The sequence below is a fragment of the Rhinichthys klamathensis genome, unplaced genomic scaffold (genome assembly GCF_029890125.1).
Source record: "Rhinichthys klamathensis goyatoka isolate OS25496 unplaced genomic scaffold, OSU_Roscu_1.1 h1tg000522l_1, whole genome shotgun sequence".
Taxonomy (NCBI): Eukaryota; Metazoa; Chordata; class Actinopteri; order Cypriniformes; family Leuciscidae; genus Rhinichthys; species Rhinichthys klamathensis.
In genome coordinates, this window is record NW_026607001.1 from 403,122 (window position 1) to 414,289 (window position 11,168).

At 37.2% G+C, this 11,168-nt stretch overlaps 1 protein-coding gene across 1 annotated transcript in view; it reads left to right on the forward strand.

The window, feature by feature from the left end:
* sdccag8 (SHH signaling and ciliogenesis regulator sdccag8) overlaps nt 1-3,988 on the forward strand; it is a 50,691-nt gene extending 46,703 nt beyond the window's left edge. Inside the window, exons 17-18 of the mRNA XM_056238397.1 lie at nt 3,573-3,666; nt 3,806-3,988. Coding sequence (XP_056094372.1) covers nt 3,573-3,666; nt 3,806-3,814 — 103 coding nt within the window. The 3' untranslated portion in view covers nt 3,815-3,988. The remainder of the gene's footprint in view (nt 1-3,572; nt 3,667-3,805) is intronic.
* The last annotated feature ends 7,180 nt before the right edge of the window (nt 3,989-11,168 follow it).

The window sequence follows — 11,168 nt, forward strand, 5'->3', positions numbered from 1 at the left end:
AACTTTCTATTTCTCAAAGTATCTTGAAACAAGCATTTATAATAAGAAATGCTTCTTGAGCTGCAAATCAGCATATGATTTCTGAAGGATCATGTGACACTGAAGACTGGGGTAGTGATGTTGAAAATTCAGCTTTGCAACAACAATTATATATTGCATTTTAAAATATAATAAATTAGAAAACAGTTATTTTAAATTATAATAATATTTCAGAATATTACTGTTCTTACTGTATTTTTTTTTTTTTTTTTTTTATCTTACCAACCCCAACAGTGTAGGTTTAGGTACTCAGATTGAACAGTTTGAGAACCTCAACTTTAAGATATTGCATTTTTAGAACAATTTCAAAAGCACAGTCTTGTTTTATTTGCAGGAACAGTTCTAAGTTACTTGCATACCTTTTTTAATTTCCCCCCGGTAAGTCAGTTACACACAAAAGCCAGTATTCTCTGAACTAATTGGCATTTTATAGATATGTAAATGGCCAAAACAGTTACCTAAGTGCTCTTTTGTCAGCGCATCAGTTGGGTTACCCGTGTCTGCGTGTTGATCTGGCTTCAGTTAGCCTGGGAGCCAGCAGATGGTGTCCTTTCACCAGGGTCAGCGGGGAAGCTCTCCTCTCCCTTAAAACCCTTCTCCAGCTCTCTCAGTAGCGGGCAGAGGCAGCAGTGTCCAGGCCGGGCCAGCTCAGCCCAGCTCCATGCACTAAGCTGTATTAAAAACCTAATTAAGTTGCGTGCCAGTAAATGGAGGGAGGTTATTGGATTTGCAGCCTTAGCTGCTGGACAGCCTTCTAATTTAATCAGACTCCCGTTGTGAGTCCAGCTTCAGAGATGACTACGGGAGTTTTCTCTCTCTTTTTTTTTCTTTCTTTGGGACGGTTTATGGGAGTCAAACACAAACTAACATGGCCCTGAACAAGAGCACGGGTCGTGCGCATTGGACGGTTTCGAGACTTTTCCCTGAGTGGCTGTAAAGCAGATAAATATGGGGGAGATTGAGAGGCGTTTAACATTTGCTGATTAAGGGTGGTGTGATTGTATAATAGGTTAATGTCTCCAGAGGTGCAGAGGTGCTGCAGATGGCTTGTGTGTGAGGTGAGGGAATTACACAAACTGCCTTAAGTGCTCTGACAGAGCTGATTCTACTGGACTCATTCAACATACTGACACTCTCCACATAAAGAGCAAACTTTGCTTTTAGATTCACCAAAAAATATATTCATTATTTCCCTAGTGATATTATGTCAGGATTATAATTAGATTTTGCGTAAACGTGAAAAGGTATTAATAGTCATTCCATTCATTCTTGTTTAATACTGACGATATTTTTAATTCCTCACTGCTTTGAAAAATACTCCAATATTATTAGAGCCATACGTTACCGTTATTATGAGTTTAATAACGAATAGTTTGGAGTTGCATGATTTTTTAATGTGTTTGAAAGAAGTCTCTTATGCTCATCATGGCTGATCAAAAATACAGTTAAAACAGTAATATTTTGAAATATTTGTACAATTTAAAATAACTGTTGTCTATTTGAATATATTTTCAAATGTAATTTATTCCTGTGATGCAAAGCTGAATTTTCAGCATCATTACTCCAGTCTTCAGAGTCACATGATCCTTCAGAAATCATTAATATGCTGATTTGGTGCTAGAAACATTTATTATTATTATCAATTTTGAAAACAGTTGCACTGCTTAACATTTTTGTATTTATTAAGTCACTTTTGATCAATTTAATGCATCCTTGCTGAATAAAAATGTTCATTTTAATAATAAAAAAAATCCTACTGACCCCAAACCTTTGAACGTTAGTATACTGTGTATATTAACATTTAGTTACATTTAACATTTGTAAATTGATTTTAATCATTTTCTTATGGGGTAAGAGGGCTGTAAAGTCATGTACTTGGATCTATAAGCTCATTGTATTTTTTGTTTAAAAAATCTTTATCTGAGTCATAGATGTCAAAGTCATATACATTATACAACTCATATGTCATATAACTCCAACAATAAGTCATGCCATATGTCTGCACATAGAGTTTATGCATGTTCTCTTGCAGTGATTAGGGTGTTTTTCTAGCTACATATTAATGATTGTTTTTTTTTTACTAATACTGAATCAGTATCAAACAATAAATCTCATGCATTTCGAGACGAAAAGAAAACCCTGTGTCAAAAAAGCAGATGGTCCACTAACAGAGCTTAAACGGGTTTACAAATAATTGAGATGTCCTTGCGGCTCTCACTTCTTAAGTTTTTATTGTTATTCTATTTCTTATTTCGGTAAACAATGGCAGATGAATGGTACTTTGTGAAAGACCCGAAGAAGAGCAAAAATAAAGTTTTGGATGAGTGCACTAATACAGAAGAACATTTGGAGCTAAATAGTGTGTGGAGGAGGTTAGGGCCAGTGTCAGAGCGCTGCCAGACTCTGGAGGTGGGCGGCAGCAGTGGCGCCAGCTCCCGAAACAGCAGGGCCTGAGCATGGGACAGGATGCCCACCACAGCCCTGAGATCACGCTAGGAAGGCCAGCAGAGGAATCAAAGGATGACAAAAGAACAGCGCTCGAGACTGACTGAGGCCCGAGGACAGGAACAAGCTGTCTGGTGCAGTCAGGAGAACTATTCTGCTCACACTCCCAAATAAAATGGGATTTAAGGAATCAGAGGTGAATGACAATTATTGTGAAAGGCAGAAACACTGCTTCACCAGACAGAGAGAAAAAGAAAGGGTTTAAAAATAGATCTGCCACTAGTCAACCAGAGAAGCTGGAGGCCCATGTTCTCCATGTTCACTTCTGTTGGAATCCTGTACAGCAGAACATGAACATAATACTGAATTGTGTCATTTGTATGTCTTTTTTTTTTTTAAACCTTAGTCAGTATAGCACCATATTTCTTTTCTGACAGTAATGAAAACGGGATTGTGAGGGATCACAGTGTGTTCAACGGATTGTACTGTTTAACAACATACCTATTGTTCAGCTGATTGTAACATCTTTCCAAAAGTAGTCCAAAACTCCATAAAACAGTTGTGAGTTCTGAAAATGGCATGATCTAGGTAGGACCTTTATACAGTGCATACCATTGAAAAGACTATCCCGCACAGCCTTGTTTTCATTTCACATAAAAATGATATATGCGGTCTGTAGTTGCTCCATGTGGACAGAGTAAGCCATTCATAGGTTGATTTCCCTGGCAAGTGACTTTATGGAACATTAATAGCTCCAGTATTTACTTATGTATGGAAAAGAAACTTAGACATTCTGATACATTGCCAATGTTATGTGTTACAAGGAGGGAGGGAGGGGGAGATGAAATATAATGGATGAATTTTCATTTTTGGGTGCACCATCCCTTTTAAGTTAATGATATTCTGTAAAATGTTCACTTTGTGAAAATGACCCTTTAAGAGACAAAAGATTTTTGACAGATTTTCTGTGAAATCGCTTACCAATTCTGCTCTTCTCTCAACAAACAACCCAAAATTCCGAGCATGCTGTTGAAAAGCAGCCAGCTCTCTGAAGCTCAGTCTGGATGTGTGTGTGTGTGTTTTGTCAGACTGCAGCAGCTGGACCAGCACTGTCAGGCCAGCTCTAAGCAGGTGCTGCAGCTCCTCAGCAGACAGAAGCAGCTCATGCAGGAGCAGGTCCAGGTCAGTCTCCCCTTTACACTGCTTACTTATACTGTAATGCAAGTATTCTTCCCATTATTGTAGATTCAATTATAACTAATATCTTTACATTGATATATTATTTCTAAAGTACTTACACATCACATGCCATACGTTTCAGACATGCTGAGCCACGGAGATGCAGGTTCAAGTCAAAACGTTTCAGAACTTTTGTCATAACAATACCATGTCCTTTCCCCCCCTTTTTTGTTATTATTAACTTATTGTATAACATGTGCCATTTAACTGTATTATACAGAGTTGTTTATAATTTCTGGTCAATAAATTATTATTGTTGTTGTCATTTATTTGATGTTTTATGCCTAATAACATCTGGCAAAGGGACTACCAATGAAAATTAGCCTTTGGGTTCATGAATGTTGATTAAAGTACACTGTCCCTTTTAGAAATAAATAGAAGAAAAAAAAAATTCTTGTCATCTGTCCACTATCTGTCATAATGCCATTGGAGAAAAATTAAAAAACTACACACACACAAAAAAAAACCCCAGCTTGGAACATTTCTATCATAAAACAGTTGACATGTTTTAAATGTTTCGCTATTTACATCTTACCTCACTCTCTTTTTTATTAGTTTTACTAGGCTTAGTTCACTCAAAAATGAAACTTCTGTCAGTAATTACTCACCCTTACATGTCGCTCCAACCCATAAGACTTTCGTTTTATCTTCGGAACACAAGTGAAGATATTTTTTGATGAAATCTGAGAGATTTCTGTTCCTCCATTGTCAGCTAACTTACGCAACTACCACTTTGATGCTATGCAAAACTATAAATTGAGCTCGCCAGCATTTTTTTTAAGTTACATGGCATTCAGCGCCACCATTTTTTTAAATCAATTTCAGAAAACTTTCATGGCCCCCAGAATATTTTGTTGTATGAATATCTGAACATGCAATATATCAAAAGAAAGAACAACATACTAGAGCTTCATGCATCTTTTTTTTATCAACACTTAAATGTAAGTATAATAAGAAATCAAAATTTTCAGAGCAGTTTCTGGGTTGTTGGTTTTTTGTCAAAGACTTCGTCCAGATGGGATTCAGTAAGATGATCAAAATGTAGATTGGGTCCATCAACTCCCCAAAAGCTTGCACAGTCCTATAGTTCGTCCTGGGTCGACATTTCATTCAGGAACGTTAGGCAGTTTTGATTTATGCTGTTTAATGTTCGATGATCACTTGTTCTGCTTCTCCTTCGCTTGACGCCTATGTTGATCAGGAGTCAGTACTCTTTCAGAAGATGCGCAATAGCGCCCCTACCGTATTAATGAAAACATGGATAGTAGCGGTTGCGGAGATGCGTTGTCATAAATGGCGTGGAAACTGGAAAGAGTTCATATATTATTTGTATCTACATGATGGTAGTATTTGTTGTACAGTTATTATGATTTAATAGGTAATACAACTATCTTAAAATGTCATATAGTGCAAAATACCTCTATTACAGAGAGTGATCACATCTAATAAGAATAATCATTGGGAATAATGGGGGGGGGGGGGGGGGGGGGGGGGGGGGGGATGCGTGGGATTTCCCCCTTTCTGGTCAATGTATCCCTGCCTCTGCTTAATTATTTTTTATCCCCGGTGGGGATAAATTTATTCCCCCCTCAAAGTGATCAGTGCTACTGATAATGTATTATTTAATTCAAAAAGGTAATGCCTTTAAAAACGCGGTGGTCATAGGCTTTATTTTATTTATGCTGGATATAACATTTTTTTTAATCGTTTGATTTTGTAGTGAAATCTGACCTGGATGTGTTTCTAAGAGAGAGAAGCACACACACACACACACACACACACACACACACACACACACACACACACACACAAGCAGCAGCACCACAGCAGCTGGTAGTCATGGCTGCACATCACGCTACACTAGGCGCCCACAGATGCTCATCCAGATTGCTGCTAGAGGCACGTCAGCAACAGACAGCGAATCGCAGAATGCTGACATTCGTTGGAGATTATTGCAAATGGAGTGATGCTCCGCAAAGCGCCGGCGCTTTCGGCTCTGTTAATACTACCATGCTGTTGTTTTGTTATTAGAACGAGTTAGTAATTCAGACTCTCCCTCTGAGCATTTGTCTATGAACACCCACATGCTGCCTCGATGACCGCCACACTGAAGCCTTCAGACCGCAAGAGAGATGATTATACAAGGCCAATGATCTGAAGTAGCCTAAATGAAAGCGGCATGAGATAGAAGAAGACAGTGTGGTTCATTCTTCTTCTTCTGTTGAGATGATTATAGTGGTACAGTGCAGTGTTTCTTCTGTGTCCATTTCTCCCCAGGTGCATGTTGAGAAAAGAATGGACACTGACCACGTGAGGGCATCTTCATGGGGTCATGTGATCACTTCTGTTCCCATAAGTTTACTTCAATCATCATGACAGTGATGACACATTCCATATATCAACGATTGAAGTACTACGTTTATGTATTTATTTTATTCATTATATATATATATATTTAAACTATATTTAAAAAATAAAAAAGTTGACATATTATATATATACTGTATATATATAGTCAACTTTATTTATAAAGTCAACTTTATTTATTTTTTAAAACAGGGACCTTTATTATTATTCAATGTGTTTTTGTATGACAGGGATAGATTTAATGTGTTTTTTTTTATTATACTTTTTGTAAACTATAAATTCAAATATCTATAAATGATTTCCTAACATCTGAATGTTGATTGTAAATCCATCAGCCGGTTCTGAGGTGTGTAATGAATCAGGAATGTTAAGTCAAACAGACACGACTCAGCCCAAAGCAGATTGACAGTGCTTTATTTAAGCAGTCTGTAAGAAGGAAAATAATGTGCATCCCTATCATATACATTTACGTGTAAAAATACTAGGATGTACAGTGTACAAAAACAGTTTCTTGCAGATAAGCTTTCCACATCCGCGTGGGACCTACACTGTATTCAAGGAAATATTTTTTTAAATTATCATTTAATATGATGGATGGTAATACAGTTTTTCTTTATTTTTATATTTTTTTTCCGTGTTAATCCCTTCCATGTAAAATTCTTAACCACATGACTAGTTCTCAACATGGATCTAATGACAGAGCTAGCAAGGTCAAGAAATGCCACAAACTCTAAAGCTACATGGACATAAAATGTTTTTTTTTTTGTTTTTTTTAAGATTTGTCTTTTGTTTTTAAATAAATACTTTACAATTCATGCTCATTCATAATACACTACCAGGAGCGCGATATAGAGAAAGTCTGTTGTAGACAGTACAAACAGTAGCAGCAATGGCACGCTGAGGTGCGCTTCGGAGGGATGGCTCTCCATGGGTCCCTTCCTCACACTAGTTCAGGATTCAGGGAAGAATGACTTTAGGTTGGGTGTTTATTGTCCTCTGAAACTCTTGAAGTGGTGACACTGGTACAGATCAGCTTTTCTACAACACTAGAGCATTAGGAAATCTCGGGAAACATTAGTCTGTCTGTGTCACCAGGCAAAGGTTGTGTCTCCTGGCAGCGTTTCACGTCTATCTGCATCCACGCTGTTACATATACAGAGCACAATCACTCAGAAAAGTAAAGTAGCATGAGGTCTATGAGGCGCGAATCTGTGCTTTCAAGTATTTTCTTCTTTTTTTTTTTTTTCAAAGCATGGACCTTATTTCCTTATGCTGAGCTATATAAAAAGAGCAATGGGTATGAAAGTGCTACTACAGGCAGATACAAAGCCAAGTGTTAAAATATGGAGTTCCAAAAGTGTATGATTGATTTGGCCAAAGCCAAAGGCCCTTCTGCTGTTTAAATAAAGTATTCCCAATGAACGCATTTCACATGCAAGGTACCGGCCCAATAAACAACATTCTCTGCCTCTCCATGTCTTGAGGAAAAGTGCATATTAAAGATAATGAAATGGATGAACAGCGTCACAGTATGATTAAATTATCCTAATGAGTCGTAAAATCACAAATCAGTTTATCTAAAGTCAAAAAAGCAAAAATAAAAGAGCAAACAAGGAAATACAAAATGAGTGCTTTCATCTCCCTATTCAGTATAAATTGAAATTGTAAATGTTACCTAATCAGAAAATGTAAAACAAGAGACAAAATCTTGAAAAATGTTCAAGTTATTCTCTGATAAATAAAAAAAAAGGTAATAAAAGAGGCAAACAAACAGAATTGAACACCAAAAAAACTAAACATTCAGCAGTACAAGCCTATTAAATGATATCAGGTAGTGGCATTAATAATCTTTTCTCTCTCTTTCAAACAATAAATAAATCAAATCAGAAAAAGGAATGGGGGGAAAAGGCAAGGAATGATCTAAAGTTGGAAGACAGTGAATGACACAAACAGCGAACCTTCCCGCAGTACCACAGCTGTGCTATCAGAAAACATTATTGGGTTGGACTACATCACAGTTTTAAACACAAGAACATCCTCAAGCTCAACAGTACCATGCTACAGCATCTCACATCACACCACTGGAAAATCAACAACGCTCACAATCAATGCAGACATTCTGGCGGAAAGCTCTGTTCGCCGTGAGGGATGTGGACACAAACTTTCTGAATCGTCATCAAACCCTCATCAGTCCTAAACACACATGCAAGAAACTCCAGCTCAGACGCCTCACTCTATCAAACCTTGTTCCACTTCACTACTTCCTCATAAATCACTTCCCTCTTCATTAATGTCCCACCTTAGTACGAAAGTTCTCATACAGGGGCTGCACTGGGCCACATTTCTTTCCATTCCTGCCCAAATTAAAAGAACACATTAAACGCAACAGCAACATGCACATAAGCCAGCTTTACACTCCGAAAACAAACACCACAGACAGGCTTTTATTGCCGAACACCGTCAAGAAATGTACTGCATATATCAAATTATTACTCAATAATCGAGATATTTCCCTTTGATCTCATTTAAAGAATTCTGTCCATCTGAACTCATTCATCGCTATCCTAGCGAGCTTCAGTCAATTAAAACCACTCATAAATGTTCAATGTTCATAGAAGAATTTGTAAGCTAATATCTGATTGGCGTACGGGTCCATGATGGAAGGATTCGATTTGTGTACTGTATTATTCTAGGAAGGAATGCAATCATGATATTAGACGTAGCGAAGCACGTTAACGCTTAGCATGAACAGGGTTTCTGCAGGTTTTATGAAGGCAAATTTAAGACCAAGTAATGAAAATTTAAGGAACACAATGAGTTCTATTAGCAACACTTCAGAGTTTGAAAACGCAACTTCCAACAGATATCCATTACTTTTTAATTCATTTTGCAAAAAGTGTAGATTCAATAGCTCTGTTCCAAACCACTAGAACACGTAAATAACTTGTATTATATCTTCTGATCACACTGCACAGAAGTAATGTTCTTCCTGTATTTTTGTCTCGTTTTCCAGCGCAACTCAATAAGGATTCTTAAATCAAGATGCATTTTCTGGATAACAACTACAAAATAAGTTTATAAGTAAAACGAGAACAAATATCTGCCAATGGGTTAAGTATAAACTCATTTAAAGGAGTAGTTCACTTTTAAAAATACTTTTGCTGATAATTTACTCACCCCCATGTCATCCAAGATGTCCATGTCTTTCTTTCTTCAGTCGAAAAGAAATTAAGGTTTTTGATGAAAACATTCCAGGATTTTTCTCCATATAATGCACTTTACTGGGCACCAAACGGTCCAAGGTCCAAAAGACAGTTTCAGTGCAAACTGCAAACTGTTCAAAGGGCTTTAAACGATTCCAGACGATGAATAAGGGTCTTATCAAGCGAAACGATCGCTCATTTAAAAAATAAATAACAAAGTTTAAGTTTTATAAGCTCACATGCTCGCCTTGCTCTGTTCTGTGATGCACGTTCGTGACTCTCCTGTTCGAACTCGTTCATCAAAATGAACAAATCTTTTTTCGAGTCATTTGATTCATTTAACGACCGAAATGAACGAATTGACTCGGAAAAAGATTTGTTCATTTTGATGAACGAGTTCGAACAGGAGAGTTACACAGAACAGAGCAAGGCGAGCATGTGAGCTTATAAAACTTAAACTTTGTTATATATTTTTTTAAATGAGCGATCGTTTCGCTTGATAAGACCCTTATTCATCGTCTGGTGTCGTTTAAAACCATTTGAACAGTTTGCAGTTTGCACTGAAACTGTCTTTTGGACCTTGAACCGTTTGGTGCCCAGTAAAGTCCATTATATGGAGAAAAATCCTGGAATGTTTTCATCAAAAACCTTAATTTCTTTTCGACTGAAGAAAGAAAGACATGGACATCTTGGATGACATGGGGGTGAGTAAATTATCAGCAAAAGTTTTTTTTTTAAAGTGAACTAATCCTTTAAATGTTTTCAAGACTTGCTTTTACTTGAGAGGCAAATGTAAAATGATCAAAGACGTTTAGATATGCGTATCGGAAAACAGTACCGAGGAAGATGTTCATTTTTTGCAATGCAACCTTTAATGTCACAACTCAATGAATTTAAAGACCCACAATAGACATTTTACGACCCACAGAAACCCTGATTTAACTTGTCTATACCTACAATTAAACAAAATGATTCCTTGATTTTCACTCTCCTGCCTTGAAGCAACAAGCACGTGCAGAGTTGTGTTTAAATGCTCGAACGCAAAGCACAATGGGACGCGTGTCCTGCTCTGTTACGGACTTTCACATACAGTACTGCCAGAGGACAGCTGAATGAATCAGTGTGGTCTTTTACAGCCCTTTCATTGGTGGAAAGACAAGCAACACATTTCAACATCACTCAAGAAGACAGTCAGATTGAGGACACTCACAATATTGAGAAGAGTCAAACTCCTTAGAGAACAACGGTTCAGGGAAAACAAAATGACAAAACCAACCAAGGCCTTTGCATTGACCCGTCTACATTCGTAAGCCTTTTTAGGTGCATGTGTTTCATTCAAAAAAGGAGACTTAAGAAGCACTCTTAATAAACGAGAGGACAAACAAACAAAAAGAAAAGAATAAGTTAAATTTGCTTAAATATATATATATTTTTCTCATAAAACATAAAACAGTGCTTCCTGCCATTCTTTCCATTAATGCTGTTTTTTTATGTTATAATGCGTTGAGTGGAAAGGGTTTCTTACAAAAAAGTTTGGGCTTTTGGGGAATTCATTCTGATCATCACTGCATAAAACATTCCACATCAGTCAAACATGCCATCTTTTCCATAAAACACTGAGACGCTTCTTCTTAGGGCGCGATATGCAAGAAATAAAGCCTTCCGTAAATACATTTATGGTGGAAATAATCTGAGGAACCATTTGTAACGGGTAGTTTTAGTGACTGCATAGCTCAGGTTCACAGGGCTTTATCTGAAGGAATACTGTGTTGTGGAAAGATGAGGGGTAAAGCTAGTCCTGGTGACTGAGTTGAACACAGATATCCTCTGTGAAGCCTGAGTAAACCGTTTATGGCAGTTTTAACTTTATATAAC